This window comes from Labrus bergylta, chromosome 11, assembly GCF_963930695.1.
Source record: "Labrus bergylta chromosome 11, fLabBer1.1, whole genome shotgun sequence".
NCBI classification, from domain to species: Eukaryota; Metazoa; Chordata; class Actinopteri; order Labriformes; family Labridae; genus Labrus; species Labrus bergylta.
This window is the reverse complement of record NC_089205.1, coordinates 6618947-6636027: the sequence shown is the minus strand read 5'-3', so window position 1 is coordinate 6636027 and position 17081 is coordinate 6618947. Positions and strand designations below refer to the sequence as shown.

At 40.0% G+C, this 17081-nt stretch overlaps 1 protein-coding gene across 2 annotated transcripts in view; it reads right to left on the bottom strand.

The window, feature by feature from the left end:
- pipox (pipecolic acid oxidase) overlaps positions 1-15347 on the bottom strand; it is a 28595-nt gene extending 13248 nt beyond the window's left edge. The window contains exons 1-6 of one of the 2 annotated variants that reach the window (XM_065960243.1): positions 15149-15347; positions 12903-13051; positions 8381-8594; positions 6360-6542; positions 3920-4072; positions 1039-1188 (exon numbers count right to left, since the gene is read on the bottom strand). In XM_065960243.1, coding sequence (XP_065816315.1) covers positions 1039-1188; positions 3920-4072; positions 6360-6542; positions 8381-8594; positions 12903-13051; positions 15149-15259 — 960 coding nt within the window. In that variant the 5' untranslated portion in view covers positions 15260-15347. The remainder of the gene's footprint in view (positions 1-1038; positions 1189-3919; positions 4073-6359; positions 6543-8380; positions 8595-12902; positions 13052-15148) is intronic. The other variant, XM_020640976.3, reaches the window with a different exon arrangement.
- Between the last annotated feature and the right edge of the window lie 1734 nt (positions 15348-17081).

Genomic DNA, 17081 nt, shown 5'->3' with positions numbered 1-17081 from the left:
ACAGGAAAAAATAATCCCTCCATTCCCCCTCAAACCCCCACACAGGACTACCTCACTGGACTGTAAAATACAATATAACGTGCAATATATTTATCTGTATAGTATTTTTACTCATAGTTTTTCTTTTTATATCTATTTATATCTGCACCTTATTTTTATTTATAAAATTATATTTATATGTAAATACATGCTGCTGTTTTCATCCTGCACTACAACGAGCCAAATGCAACGAAATTTTGTTCTTATCTGCACTATAAAGTACAAGTTTGAATGACAACAAAGAAAGTCTAAGTCTAAGTTAACACTCCGTAGGAGTCGAGAGGGATTTTTTTTTAAAAAGGCAGTTTTGCTATGTTGAACGCAGAGACTTATAATAAAGCGGCGTTGTTTGCACTGAGCCTGCGGAGCGCACGCCTGCACTCTCACGCGCGCTCTCTCTCTCTCTCTCTCTCTCCCCCGCTACCTCTTGCTCTCTCAGGCACGCAGCAATTTTATGAATAAATGAAAAATTAAATGAGAACAGGTGTTGTAAGACTTATGCAGATCACAAACAACGGACTGGATGGGTTTATTTCATTTTGTGGGTCGGCAGACACTCGGCTCACCCAAATATATGTTTAAAAACACTGTACAAGTGAATTTTCCATAATATGTCCCCTTTAAAATGCCATGAGACAACATTTTATATGGAGACGGCAGATTGAGAAAATCACGGTCGATACTGATGTTTTGACATAACAATGTAGCCGAGAACCAATGTTTGTTATTACTTCTTTTGGTGTAAGACTCCCACAATGCACCATTTTCTCTCATGTCTGACATTTTAAAAAAGTCAGAGTTTGTTCAACAGGTGACTTAATCTGCCCAATAAAAAACCTCTTCTCGTATCAGTAGTTAGGTGTAGTAGTTGCCAGCATTAAATGGATTTAGCACAACAAATAACCACATTCCTTTTCCTCCGTAAGCATTAAACTGAAAACATCATTGCACTGGATTATCATGAACAGAAACAGTGTGATGTTAAGTGTTAGTACTGACTGTGTACAGGCAGCTCTCCACCACAGCAGGTTTGGGCTCCAGGCCGGGTAGACAGCGGGCGACGTAGCGCTGCAGGATGTCGATGTCAGACCGGTCTGTCTGCTGGTCTCTGTGGTCCGGGTCTACCACGCTGCCTGCATGGTAGCAGATCTGCACACACAATATGACATTTAACTTAATCTCTGAATGAAATAATTACTTCTTGTCAACCCTGCATACTTTTCTCCAAGTGCTTTTTCTGTTTTAATGCACATTTTTCTGTTCGTTATGTTTATTGTTCGTTATTATTTCCTAAAAGGATAAATTCTGTATTTATCTATGTTGAATTTAGTACCACAGGGTCTTTGAATAATTAACACCTTGATGTGTTCTGACACCTTCTCATCTTATGAATGAAAATAACAACAAGCAGACCCAGAAGTCCTCTGCAGAACACCGGCTCCTGTTTAAAGGAGCAGCTTCACTCGATCTGTTCACATTTCAGTTTTTAAAAACGCAGTTTGAAGCCTGTGTTGCACAGAGAGGACGAACAGTTAAACACCAATCTGATTGTCCCTGAGAAATGCACAATCTTTCCTGTAATCTCTGCACAGCCTGCTTTAATGCATCAACTTTGAGAGACACATGTTGGACTTGAGACCCACAAGCAGTTTATCAGTGTGTAATAAAACGGTGCAATTAGAATATATGTGTTTCATGTTTGAGAGGAGACACAACTGCTGTCAAGATCCGTAATCTATGATTAACTGTATTTGCATCTTTAATGTTCAGAGGATAAAATGGTCAAAAAGTATCCAAAACCACACCATGTCGGTTCAAACAAAAATTAATTTAAATACGAACAACAATAAAGTAAGAGAAGTTTGGATCATACCAAGTATCTCTTTTGTTTCTTGGTCCAGAAGATAATAAATAATTATCATCATGTAGACTTCAACAGGATTTCTACACAACACAACACAGATTTTTGTGTTTATTTGTATTTATTTATATTCTTTGGGCCGCTTTTCCTTCATTACATATGACAGCTGAAGAGAAACGGGAAATGTTAGGAGCAGAGAGTGGGGGGATGACATGCAGCAATGGGGCCAAGGTTGGATTTGAACCCAGGGCCGCTGGGTGTCATGGGATGTACATGGTGCACATGACACATGTTTAATGCAACTTAATGCACATGATTCCTGCTTACAGTGGTTAAATGTTCACACAGTGTCAACTGACCCTCAATTTAAATGATGAATACAGATAAAAGAGAGATATTGATGTCAGTGGTCAGCCTCGTGGAATACTTTCTTTGAACGTGTAAAGTCATCAAACTTTAAGATACTTTGATCATTTTCAAAAACACATCATAGTATTATGACAATACTCTCCACCATAGTATTGAAAAGGACCGAAGCTTGATGAAAAACTTCAGATCTTCAGTCGTTTTTATTTGAATTAATAGCTTCTGTGAGCGAAAGAGAGAGAGCACTGTTTATATAGCATAAATATGGCAAAAATGTTTGCTTGCAAGTTTTGCTTATAAGAAACTGTCCAAACCATGCGCCTAGGACTCCTATTTTTGTTGTTGTGGTAACAAACAGGTTTTACTATAGTTTGATATATCAAAACCCTAATTTAGACTGTGGTAGAAAATGAGACTGAAAATGCATTTTTTTATGTATATGTATTGTCCCTATAACCGAACCCCCACGTGCAATGTTTCTACACGACTTGTGCAGGGGAGATCTATGAATCTGAATCTGGCAGCTCTGTTTCTTCTGATCTAAATGTTTTTTTTTTTTTTCAGAAAATGAGGTATTACTCCTTCTACAAGTACAGAGCAAAAGGCAGAAAATTGCATCTTTCACATGTCTGTGAATTTTTTTAGGCTGCAGTATGAAAGGTAAAGCACTAAGAGAGGAGGAGGATAAGTGACTGTCATACACACACTATACTTTAAAACTGCTCCTGTGTTCTGCTGTTGTCAGCCAGTCTGACACAAACAGACTCGCAGCACAGCGAGGAGGCTGACAGATTAAAAATCTGCACTTTTTATTTTCTTTCAGTAGTTTTTTGTATTTTTGTTAGAAGGTTCTGATGTAGAAAACTTTCTGACAGGTTCGTGCAGTTTGAAATGAAACCAAAGCTAAAAAAAGAGACTAATTCTAAGATACCTGTTTCTGTATATTAAAGGGTCTAAATATTACACATACAGTATCTGTGGTGACACTGTCTCAGAGTGAATAATGGGACGTGTCATCGCCATCTGTCCCCCCCTCTTTTCTGTGCATGTGGTCTGCCATTAGGCTGTGAGCTCCTGCTGCTCCACCATAATGCCCAGAATAGAGACGTGCCATCTCATGACATCAAACGCAGCAAAACTCACACAAACAACACGACAAGCTCACACCTTGACGCAGACTTTACAGTCGATTCTGCAGCAGTGTTTCTGTTTCAAAGTGTAAAGTAATTACTCTGTGGTTATAGTTTTAGTCATCAACGGCAAATTGTTTTAATGTTACTTATTTCAAGTTTATAATCACGGATTAAGTGTGTGGGCCATCGTTAAGAGCTAGCACAGGGAAGCTAAAAATAAAGCACATCTCTGTATAAGAGGGTGTGTGTGTGTGTGTGTGTGTGTGTGTGTGTGTGTGTGTGTGTGTGTGCGTGTGTGTGTGCATGCTTCTCAATTTGATAAAAAGCTGTTTGCTTCAGTGCTCACACAGCACTAGTTCACACATTGATGACTCATAGTGAACCCAAAGGATCAGCTAGAAAATCACATTAAAACATGAACCATTCTTATTAAAGTCAGCTTTGTTCTGTTATGAACATGTGAGTAGGTCTGTACAGGATTGAGGATTTCTCCTCTGTAAAGTCCAGCCCTGTGACGTACCTTCATCAAGCCGGGGTACTCGTTGGACGGGAGGCCGTAGATGTGCTCCTTAGACTCCTTACACTCCGTCTGTATGAAGCAGGGGAAACGCTTCTCTATGTCGTACGACCCGGGAACCTTTTCCTTCCAGTAGCACACGTTGATCTTTGCAACCTGCAATACGGGAAAAAAAGGAAAAACTGTTGATGTAAGCTAAAGGCAGTACCGACCTGATGTCACCCAGTCGTTTGCAAATCCCCAGTTTTGAAGCCTCAGCTTTGACATATGGCCATCTTGCTTTTTTTATAACCAAAAGAGAAAAGAAACCCCCAAAGTAACCCCATTAGTGAGAGCATGACCGTTGTTTTTTTAACCAAGCAGCAACCTTCAGTGTTGAAAGATGAAGCCAGTGAGTAGGTGCAAAAAGTCTGCAGTTGGTAGAGTGTCCACTTGAGGCTGGCTGCAAAAGAAATTTCTGTTTTTGCAGCGAAAAAAAAAAATGTGTACAGCCTGGTTCAAAATCAGTTTTGTACTGTAGCTCATTTCTGTATTATTACACACTGTACAGGGGTGAATATACAAAACAATAATGAACCTTTTTTCATCATAATCAGTCTAAAAGTTGTTTATCATTTTGCATAATTAGAGGTACGGCTGAGATGACTGCCAGGTGGGTTCCTCTTCAGAAACAAATGGGTGACATCACTAAGACTATGTCTATGATTTGAACCAAATTTGATTTATCTTTTCAACAATGGCATCCCAATTTGGCCTCTTTTCCCAAGCCACAACGAGTCCCCATTATTCTTTTCATCCTCTGTTTCTTATATTTTCTTTGCACATGAACACCAATATGAAGAGAGCTTGCTTTCTGCTGACCGCCATGGCGACCTCAGCTTGATCAGGTTGAACCACACAGATGAAACTGCATGTTGACCGGGGTTGACTTGCCTTGCAGCCTATGATTCACTAGGTACCGCTGTGTACATACATGTTGTACCCAAACTTATACGAGCCTTGTCGCACAGTGGTTGCAATAAACTTTTAATATTGTAAAAATCGCACAGTCTGCAGGCGGCTTAAAGCCAAATACAGGTAAAGAAATGACAGATTATACATGAATGAAACAGGCTGGCAGAAGTACTAGCAGCCTGTTATCAGCTATGAAAGTACATTCTGGTTAATTCCTTAAATAAAAACCTACCTAACACCACCTCCTCCATCCTCCTCATCACCTTTTTTTCCCTCCTGTCTAATAGAAGTGCGATTAAAAAAAAAAGCAGCTCGGCGGTGTTGAAGTGAGAATGAGGATTTAATGAAATGTACACATGGTGGTAAAACGACGTCCATCTGAGGGAGCTGATGATAAGGACACATTGTTCAGGAGCTTTCAGTGTAATGAACTAACCGTCCGTGCACTCATTCCCAGGGACTATAAAAAATCAGGCGGTGCTCAGAGCCGGGGCTTTTCTACCAGTTTACTCAGGCATGGCGTTCCCTCAGCCCCTCCCCCCAAAGCCTGCCGCAACCTGAATAATGCAACTCCAATATAAACTCCAATTCTCCTCTCTAACAGCTGTCTGCTTGTTTTGCCATCACCTTCTCTTCTCAGCCTGTGTGGCATATAGTGAGATGGAAAAAGACTGCTTTGCTGACTAAGGCCGTCAAGCTGTTAAAATACGGAGGAGTGATGCATTTGGGTCTGTGGTGTCTTTTATGCTGGACGTTTAAAGTATTATGCATACTAAATAAAGTCCTAGTAAGGATTAAAGAGAGAGGAACAGGATTACAGATGGAGAAGAAGAAGTTGAAACTTGATTGGTCAAGGCAGCAGCAGATCAGCAACTCCCATTTTATGTGAGCTAAAACCCCTGAGTCTTGAGGCTCTTACTGGTCTGGGGCCCCAAGCAGTTCATGCCTTGCCTGTTGACAAGCAGCACCTCTGACTGTATGAAACACTGATGTAGTCTTAGTGACGGTTTCTGAAGAGGGGGTTTGAAGCCCAATGATTGCACTCGTCATATTGGTATGCAATCTCGACCTAACTGTCAATCAATCTAGAAACAGGAAAAGAGGTGGGGATGAGGCGGGCCTTCAGCTTCCTGGCAAACAGCTACAACCCACCTGTCAGTCAACTTAGCCACGCCTCTAACTATGCAAAATCATCAACAACTTATAGCCGTAATAGAATCAAAACGGATGAAATATAAAACTATTCTCCTCTCTAAAGTTTGTGATAATAATGAAATGAGCTATAAAGACCTGTTTCTTTTGTACCAGGCTGTAAACATGTTTATTCAGCTACAAAAAAATGACATCAAGCCTCAAGTGGACATTCAATGAACTGCCGTTTTTTTTTTTTTGCACAACCTCATTCGCTTTATTTTTCAATACCAGAGTTTTTCACTTGATCTTTACTCAGCTACATGAACATTATTTGCGCCGCAGTAGTTTTGATTACCTCTAGTGGCAGCTCCAAGCCAGTGTGGGCCAGCAGTCTGTTAGCCCAGGGTCCAGCAGTGATCACCACACTCTTAGCTTGATAAGCACCAGAGGAGGTAACAACGGTTACCACGGGACCAGGCTTGATGTCCGTCACCATCTCCTTATCTCTTATGACCCCACCCAACTTCTGAAACTGCCCCTGGAAAAAACAAGAGGCAAAGACATGTAGTAAGAATCCATCAGTGGTAAAATCTTGGAAGCTGTATTTTTTTTAGTGTAAATGCAAACTTCACAAGACTCAAACGTTGCATGTGTCAGCACGAAAAACAAGATACAGGTACGATTTATTAGGCTTATAAAAATATGCACCCTTTTTTAAATTATTTACATGTTTTTTTAGGCTAAAATAAAACCAGCTGTTTGTTTTCAGCGAGGGAAGAAGAAGCCATTACAAATTTTGCCACTCTGGGATAATTCAACGAGACAGATCAATTGCAACATATATTACGACATAATATTATAGGCAAGAGGCTATTAAAGAGCCGGGGCTTGAAAATGCACAAAGCAGTAATCTCCTGATCTATTACACATCTATCACTTCAAGCTTTAATTTATAATTGACTGCTGCTTCACGACGAGGCGGACGAACAATCTGTCCAGTCGATTGAAAATGGCACCTCCCTGAAATAACAAAGCAGCGTTTTGTGCTTGACCTGGCAGCCGTGGAGGAGTCTGTTCTCCTCCAGTGCTTCCTCTCAGAGCTGACACAGAGCGCTAATGTGAATTTATTGCTCAAAGATATTCCTGGCATGAGCTATTATTGGATTAAAACAATGTGCATGAAATATGTTTAACAGTCCGCAGCGATGGTATAATTCGAGCAAATTCTCAATCTAGGTTTTGTTCATGAAATCAGAAAATGTTTGGCTTCTTTCATCTTTTATCACCTCCCTCCATTACCTGCAGGCTCATTTTCAGAGGTACATTTGTTAAGTACAGTGCTTGAAAAAAGTTTAATTGAATACATTTTGAACAGCTTACCGGCTAATTACCCATTATTGAATCAGATAGCGTACATTTGTTCATAATCTACTTGACTTTTTAAAAAAATGTTCATGCCTTTTAGTATGTGAGGGATGAAGACACTGTGAGTACATTCATATATATGAATGAAGGAAATACTGAATCCTTGACATAAAAAATTCAGGGGAATTAACTATTTATTCTTCTCTGTAATAGCCTTAATTTGATTTTAGTCAAAGTAACGCATGTGCTGAATTCCCACGTACAAAATACTTTCTCCAAATTCCTGTAGTGAGCCACATGAGACCACAAATAGCCAAATTTTCATCTCAAACTTTTGTCCCCCTTGTAAAATCTCAGTGTGAAGTCAGAGTGAGCTGATGTGTGAATGCAACAGATCATTAAGCAACTTCCTTACGTGCACAAAGATTGAACCGATCACGTGACGACCGGTGCAATCTTTGTGCACGTAAGGAAGTTGCTTAATACTCTTCTTGCTCACCAGTAGCCCCTCCCATTCTCTTTAGATGACACTGTAGTTTCCAGAGTGCTTGTATGAAAAAGTATTTTATGCAATTAAAGGAACACACGTGCATTTAAGGGCTGAACTGGACCGAGGATTTTGACAGTAAAATCGGAATTGGCAAAACAAAAAGCCTACATGTGTCTCAGTCGACAAAGTTGAACTATAATCATAATCTTTGGGCTGGACATTAAAATATTTCCTGATGACTGATTTTCATCTTTTTTGGATTAACCTGATAGAAACTAATGACAGTCGAATCTACTCAATAAAGCAGAAGAAGAAAAAAGCTGTTACTTTCTCCGCTTGCCCCCTCGCTGAGCGCCAGAAATTTAATTCCCCCTCTTTCGGTAATTTCTATCATGGCTGGATCAGACCGGTCTCTCTGATCAGGTTATTATTCCCATTATTCAGTAGCGTTCCATTTTAACATAGCAATGGACTCTGCAGTCTTTGAAGCTAACATAGCTAATGCTCTATCTGTGTTGTACCTGTGCAGTCTTGAGTGCACGGTCAGCATACAGAATTCCAGCAGGCACTTCCACCACCGCTCCGTGACCCTCATCCAGGATGACGTGGGGGATGTGCTGGCTGAAGTTGTCCCTGGTCAGGACCACCATGGGAACCTTGTTCTTCTTCAGGGTGGTCTTCACCAGTTCATAATATCGACTGTTCTCTGGTCCTATCACCAGGAGACCTGTTTGTCTGAGAGGGGAGATCAGTGGCATTTTTATGTGATGTTATGTTCAGGACACGTGCAAGTTGTCCTATAGTAGGGAATTCTAAAAATAAATAAGACATACCGAATATTATAAGAAAACACTAGAGTACAGGGACACTTGATTGCACAACAGATACTTTAACATAGACAGACTGAATGTCCTGTTAAATACTGTATGTGGCAACTCATTAGAAACTCATATGACTGATTAATAAAGCTCTTGTTCAATCAAAGAGGAAACCTCTCCAATTGAAAACTAACTTGCTAGTGTGGAAGTGCAAAGAACTGCAGTTAATCAGTTCACTAAAAAAGACAAGGAATACCTATTAGGCCTCTTGTTAAAAGGCCGATTTCTAAAGCATAAATGTGTTTATAGCCTGGTACAAAAAAAACTGATAATTTTTATATTTGAAAAAATTGTACAGGGGGTTAATTTATTTAACTGTTAACTCATCTGTTTGGATTATGTGAAGGTACAGAGTTTTGCAGAGTTTCACATGATAACAGTTGTGGCTGATTTGACTGAGAGGTCAGTGTGTTGTAGCTGTTTGTCAGGAGGCTTGCCTCAATCCGTTAACCTGGGTTGACCAAAGTAAGTTTGACAGCATTTACAATTTGGGCTTTAAAACATCTCTTAGGAAGTGAAACTACTTCAATGTTTCATACAATCTATGGTTCAAACAACTATTTCTACGAATGGCTAGTCCGGATATGCAGTCTGAATAAAATGATGGAACATGCTGATAGAGCAGATGGTCTTGATTATATATGATTATGAGATCTTGGAAGATATTTGACAAGGTGGAAATGCCAATGACTTAAATGTACAAATATTACCTGTCTTATGAGCTAGTTTGTGTAGCTTTTAATAATACAGTGAAGATTCTGCTCAACAAACTAGTACAAACTACATTTTAATTCCTTGCTTTGCGAAAATTGATCTAGTTCTACTTATTCTTTAAGTCCCACGTGGTTACAATAGGTCTTGTAATATTTCCCCACTTGCATTTTAATGCAGGAGTTCCACAAGGCGCTCTTTTGGATCCTCTATTATTTTTCTAAACATCAACAACAAACCAAATGTGTGTAAAAATCTCTCTTCTAGGCTGATGACACTGTAATGTTTTTATGATTTAGATCGTAATGACATAATTCAGACTTCTCTTTTCATGTTGAGTAAAAACAAAAACTCTGTCAGTAGTAAGAAAACGATATATGTTGCTTGTTAATTTATTCGACTCACCCTGTTTAGTTTGCTTTACACTCTGAGGTCTGACAGGAACTATCTCACAGAAAGTTTTATCATTAAAGCCAGGAAGATTTACTTGTATGGCGCTATGATTTTATTAATATGGTCATCACTGGGTTAAAACTTCAAAGGAAAGTAAGGAAGAGAACATAGAGATTACAAAGTCTTCACAGGGATTCAAACTACATTTTCAGCAATCAACTCTCGTCTGTTTCCTGTGTTTTTTTACCTCTAAGTCTTTACCATATTGATAGGTAGCATTGAAAGAAGATTTTCTATTAACCTTTTAGTCAAGCCACAGCGGATATTCTCCCCCAAAAAATTACTTCAAGGATCTGTCCCTGCAGCTTTTCACTATATCATGGTAATGAAAATGGAGGCTGTTGCTTATTTTTACCTTCATGCAGCAGAAGGCAGGCAGCTCAGGGTCATCAAAACCAATGTTTTGCCTCACAAACGCCCTCGCCCCCCTTCCCATGCTACCTTGAAAAAACTATTAAACTTGACAAAGGACAACTAGGCGGCCCCTCTCTTCCGAGACAGCAGCTCAAATATTCAGCAAGAGTTATTAAGGTTCAGGGTTCAGAGTGTGAATCACATGACTTGCTGTCTCTTAAAAAATATTGCCGATATTAATTTAAGCTTTCTCATCTTGTGAAGATATCTCAACTTTTATGAGTCATTCTGTGTAATCTAATAGTTAACGTTGACTCATAACCTGCCCAAGGAGGGAAAGGGGAATTGCTGTAAAGAGTGCAGCTTTTTTTGCACGCATGCTGTGGAAATTTTACATTTTTTTCAAAACATTTGTATGGTAGGAGGCTGAAGAATACAGATTTAATACAAAAATATTTATTTAGAGTTTAATGTAACGATACGATCAAGTTCCAAAATTAATATTGCAACACTCTCCAGATGACTTGCAGCAATACAAATTGTAACAAGGAGGTCAGTGTGGACGGTTGGTTTAATCAAGACCTTCACTTTCTCATGTAAGCCAGACAAACTTTCTGAGCCTCTGGTACTTAAAATGTTTCACACATTGTAGGTATTTGCAGATACAGTATATATTTTTCAGAAATTAAAGCATTTGACACAAAAGATGGGCATGGGAAATTATTTAAAAGCACACTCGCTTCGCTCTGCAACAAGTGCAGCTGTTTTCACACAATATACTGCACTGTGCCTCTCTCAGATAAAGGCTGCAGAATACAACATTTCAAACAGTCAACATGTGACTGGCCCTTATATGACCAGTGGTGGGTAATACATCAGACCACAGCAGCTCCAGTATGAAGATATTGAGTCCCCGGAGTGAGAGGTTGTGAAACACAGGGTCTAAATCAGTAATCTGTCTGATAGATATTCGACTCGCCCTTTGCCAGCATGGTTTTCTAAAGGCTGCTCCGACATCTGTCAGCCGCCGTGAGGCACAGACAACCCCAGCTAAAGGCTGCAGCCATTCATCAGAACACTTTATGACCGTGTCTGCCGGTGTGCTCGGCTGTTTACGAGTGTGTGACAGAGGAAGGAAAAACCGTGCGGGTGTATGTAGGGTCGTAAATATGATACCTCATCTAGTCGTACCTGTCAGAGCGGGTGATTGGTGGCACTAGTTCACCGGGTGGATGTGCACACATGTTGACATGTATGTGGGGGAAAATAAAAAGGTTTTGTGGGCAGGTTTTAGTTGCTCCGGCCCTTTTTCAATGGCTCCATCAGTCCCAGAGGCGGAGGCAGCAGAAGCAGGAGGCTGTGCTTATGCTCATTTCTCTTCTGGATGCCGACATTTTTTTACCGACCCAAGGGCACAGATGGCCTTCGATGTGGACGCATCCGTCATGAGCTGTTGACAGGTGCACAGGCGATGGGGAGGTGTGCTGTGTTTCTAAGGGGAAAATAATGTGGGTGTGGCTTCATATCAGGAACTATTAGTCGGAGATATGAATAATGAAGCCATACAAGGGCGTGTGATTTGTTTCAGCGCTAATGGGGACACACAGTGAGCAGGATTTCTTCCCTAAAAGTTTTGAATGTGAAACACTATTCTTTCTATATTCTGAATCTGCAGTATATTGTTTACACTTACTTTGGTGGAAATGTTTTTAGTAATGCACAAGAAAAGTCTAAATGAATAATGCGTTCAAGTAACAAATGGCAAAAACTTCTTGTCTGTAGTTTACCTTCTAGCAAGACTTAAACTGCCACTATTCACATGGTGGTTTTATTCCAAATGCAATCAACAACTGCACAAATCAAATGTAAGGAGGAATCTAAGGAGGCAGGACATGACATGGACGCTGTGGTAATCGATGTAATGAATAATAATAAGCGCCATGATGACTGTTTTGCTTTTAAATCAGTACTACGTGTGATTGGACCGATTGAGCACTTCTAACTTCTATCTAAATCACAGCATGATTTTATGTTGATTGATTTTTTTAGAGAGACTATCTTAACCTACAACTATAATTCCTTTAGTTATCTTTTAAACATCAGGGCCCTGGTGACTATAAGCAGAACTGTCCTATGCAGGTTGAAAAGTGCATTGGTGATTGGCGTTTAATATTTTGATGTATTTGAACAACAGAAGTATCTGGATATCGTTTGTGATATATGCCTCTCTTCCCTTCCCAACCCTATGCCCTTGCTTTAATTGTATTCTCCATCTCTGAAACAAACAAGGCGCGCTCAGAGCAGGGACGTTAAAGTGCTGCTGCAAGGTTTTTTTTCCCCCACAGTTTGAAGCCACTGTCATATTTATAAACACAAATTCCTCCACGCTCTGCGAAAGGAAAATCAAAGGTTCAGCGAGATGAAAAAAAAAGCCCCCTGCTCCACATCCAAAGGCATGGGAGGTGTCACGGGGTGATTCAGTGACGCTGGAGGTAATGAGAAAGTCATGCATTTATGGCTCTGTAGATTGAGTCGCTGCTCGTGTGCGCTCGTAGCACCTTGAATGTGACAAATCTCCATGTTCTGGCTGGGGTTTTGTTATGTTCTGTTTAATGGGGTTTCTCTCATGTGTTTGTGCTGAGTCTACCTATACAGTCTGACGCCCGCCTCCTTCTCCAGCTGAGCCCACAGCTCGTAGCACTCGTCCAGCATGTGGGCGTAGAAGTCCTCGTCATAGGCTTTGCGAATGATGCGGGTCTGGCCATGGGAGCTGCCCCGGGTGTGGGGCAGCACGAACTAGAGAAATAAAAAGTAACATCACTTGATTAACTTAAGTGAACTTAAAAAGTGGACAAACCCTTTTTCCAGCTTTTTGTGTGTTTTTGGTTCCCCCAGTGGAAAAAAGCGGTACTTCAAGTGAAGAAGAGATCTTGATCGAGCTAGTCTTTTCTTCCTCAGTAAGTAAAAGCAAGATGATACTTCTTCTTCATGCAATACTTTAAACAACATTTGCAAGATTGGTAATTGTAATATGATGAAGGCACATCTTTGCTCATTCGCTTAGTGCTCATTCACCTTGTTCAGCTCACAGATTTTGTTGCATATTAAAAGTATTTCTGCTGATAAACCCGCCACAGTTATAACATTCCCTTGAATGCTGAGTCTCCTCCCGCTGACTGTTATGACTACTATTCACTGCAAACTTAGCAAAAAAAAAAAGTTTTTTCTTTAAATCAATTCCCAGGGATCTTAAGCCTGGGTTGCAGAGCAAATGTGTGCCTGGCAAAAAAAATGTGTAAAAAAAGTCTCTTTTTGTGAAATGAAGCTCTTTTTAAACATTCAGTTTTGTTCAGTTTCTTGCTTCTGTCACATGTTTTTCTACCGACTGTTGTCCAAGCTGCACAATTTTTCAGTTAAAAAAAAAAATCTGATTGGTCGAAAAATAAATTTTGCGATTTTTCATGAAGGAGTTGGTGGTAGGTCCTGAGGCTAGACAAGTTGAGAACCATTGGCTTAGAGCATTGGTAGTGCACGTCCCAGACGTTAACACTCCGCGTCATGGTTCAAAACAAGTATTATTCAGCTTTTATACTGTAGTGACATGCATGAGTATTACCGTATTGGTCCGAATATAAGACGACCCTGATTATAAGACGACCCCTGTTTTTCAACACTCATATTTAGAAAAAAAAGATTTGCAGACCAGATCTTGTTTTTGTAAAGAACTTTTTTTAAAGAACTTCATTTTATTTGAAAATAACAATATTAAAAACACATTGAATTAAACACCTGTTGTTGTAATAATGATAACAATAAACGTAGGCCTATTTATCGTTATATGCTACGGCACTTTTCAAAACTAAGTTTTTCACAAGGTCAAAATCTGTACAGTATGATTCAAAATTAAAATCAAGCAATATTATCAACATTTTTAAATAACAGAGACTAAACTAAAGCTCGCCAAACTTGTCCTCCGATGTCTCCTATTCCTCACACACGTCCTCCGCCCCGCTGTGTTCTCTCCATAGACTGTAAATATTACTTACATTCTCTCTCACTGTCTTCACTCCGCTGCTCCTCTCAGAGCGCGTCATGGGTGTTGACATTTAAAGGGACAGGCGAACAATTAAAGCTGCGCTCTGAATACTAGACCCCGAATATAAGACGACCCGACTTTTTCGGACCTATTTCGATGGGGAAAAAGGCCGTCTTATATTCGGACCAATACGGTATATAATTATAAAAAATGATTGCCTCATTTTTCTTACGGGTGGTCATATTTGCTGTTGTGAATCAAACAGAGAAATCAGTGGTAAGCAGAGACTGTTTCATAACTTTAATTTATGTTGGTTTGTACTTTGCTCACTTTCTGGAGGGAATTGGGTCAGCAGGGTCCCATACCAGATTGTCCCCCTGCTCATCTGTGATGCCCTGAAATCCAGTGTTAACATGTGTACACTGATACACTGTATCATAAAGAGTTGAGATAAACATTCATTCTAGTTTCCGTAACCTAAGAGCAGTTTTTGCAGAGGGGTTCCATAATGTCATGCATGAACACACATTAAATGAAATAAATACACATACAATAAGAAGAGAAAAAAAAACAGCTGTCCCCATCACCTGTCTTGAGATTAATCAGAGCAGAGAGGTGGACACATGTTAGGGACCACACAGTCATGTTTGGCCGTACACAGCGGGGCACAGAGCTGTCGGATAAGGCCAGCTGCTGCCTGCAGCGCACAGACTCTCAGGTCACACTGCATGTCTCACACGCAACATTTCAGTCAAGTCAGAGCCCTTCTGAGTCTGCTTTTGGGTCTAACTTACAGCCATAACCTAGAAAAGTATTTCATATATTATGGGACAGAGTTGAGAGTGTGTGACACCCACCTGCTCCAGCAGCAGGGTCTTCTTGCCCTTCTTGGCCAGCTGGTAGGCCGTGAACGAGCCCTGCACCCCGGCCCCGATCACTATGCAGTCATACACCGCCTCCGCAGACATCGTCACTATCTTTAGCTGCAAGATCAGTGTGCACAACCATATTACTACATGTCAATAAGCGGAGAGAAACGCCCACACACAAGCGGTGGAGGAGGACTGGTGGAAAGAAGTGCGGTTTGTACCCTGAACTTTGTCTGCTAGGGGCGCAGAATATGCTCCACAGCGACGTACTTCCATACCACGCCTCTGTTAAAGATTACAGTGAACGCATAGGATCGTGGACAACGTTGCACGAGTACCTGCAAGGAGCATGGCACGACCCGAGGCCTGACAGTGTAACATGAGGGCAAAAAAAACACACTTAAAGTTCCATTGCCATGTTATAAAGCCACCCTGTGATGTTAAAAAACCGGCTTAACCTGTGTATCTCTACATTTGTATTAACGTAGGCTTCACTACACTCTACATTAGTAAGTCTGTAGTGTTGGAAATAAATAAAACTCTGAAACAAATAGGACAAATTCATGAGGGAAAGAAAAACAAAGACTAAAGGCTACAAATAGTCAATGGTGATAAAACATAATGAAATTCAAGATAAGAAAGATGTAGGGTAAAATTAAACAGACTTGGACTGTGATGATACGTCAGAGGTCATTTAGTTTTTCTCAATTTTTATTTCCCAGCTCTAAAAAGTTACACACAACACAGCATGTTGAGGAAATTAGCTCAAACATACTGCACAGAAATGTGAGAGCATGTTTTACATGGATTTGAGAAAACAGTAAAAAATAAATAAATGGTAAGAGGTATATAGGTGGATATGACCTTTTTATATTTGAGCTTATATAGATTTGTTACATATGCATACCTGAACAGCTTTATTTACTAATCAGTGATTTAGTTCACTGTCAAACCATTTATAAGTTGTGTCACAAGAAAAACAATGACCAAGTGTATTTTTACAACAGAATACTACTAGAAAACATTTTCATTAGCACCTTCCTACAGCTTCCTCACACGCTGGGTCAGCTGTGGTAACGCTCCTTCCAGTTACATCTGGCCTTTTCCAGGTATGTTCTCATTCTTCTTTCTATTTGAGACCAAAGTGCACCTGTTCCACTTGTATAACCGTGACAAGCATAAAGTCCAAGGGTCACTCCTCTGCAGCCTCACTGCACGGACAAATCGTAAAATTAATCCAGCGTTTTGGCACAGAAAACAATGTTTACTTAAACTTTTCAAAGGTTGCCTGCTGACAGCAGGTTAGTTAAGCGCTACATGAACTGATAATTAACACCTTGATAACAAGCTTCCAATAAAATAACTGCAAACGAGGGACTAAAAGTCTGAACATCTGGGCCTCCGCCGCTCCTCAGTCAGCTTTGTCTTTTGATTAGTCCTTTGTGAGTCCTTAAAATTGATTGTTTATTGTTGGGGTCTGGGTCTGTGCCAGTTTGACAGGATCAAACTGGCACAAGAAGCATTACAGAGAATAGAATAGTTAAATATCTAGATATTTTCTTTAGACATTTGGATTTTGGAGTCAAATCATGTTTTTAGCATTTGTAAGATGACAAATTATAAATGGAAGACGTTTTCTTGCTTTGACCAAATCGACAATGTTCATTTTTCTGAACTAAAATACTTCTGAGTTAAAATAGCTCTAATAGTTTCCTCTTCATTTAACAATGACTGTGTTTCCATGGTTTTTCCTCAAAGAAACCACAAACACACACATCATATAATGTCCTCTCTCAGACCTGAGCTCATTTAATACCTGCTTATTACTGAGAGGAACATGATGAACTTCTTATTATAAGCCATAATAAAATAGTAAAGATAATCACCAAGGCCACCGTGCTGATTACATTACACTGAACTG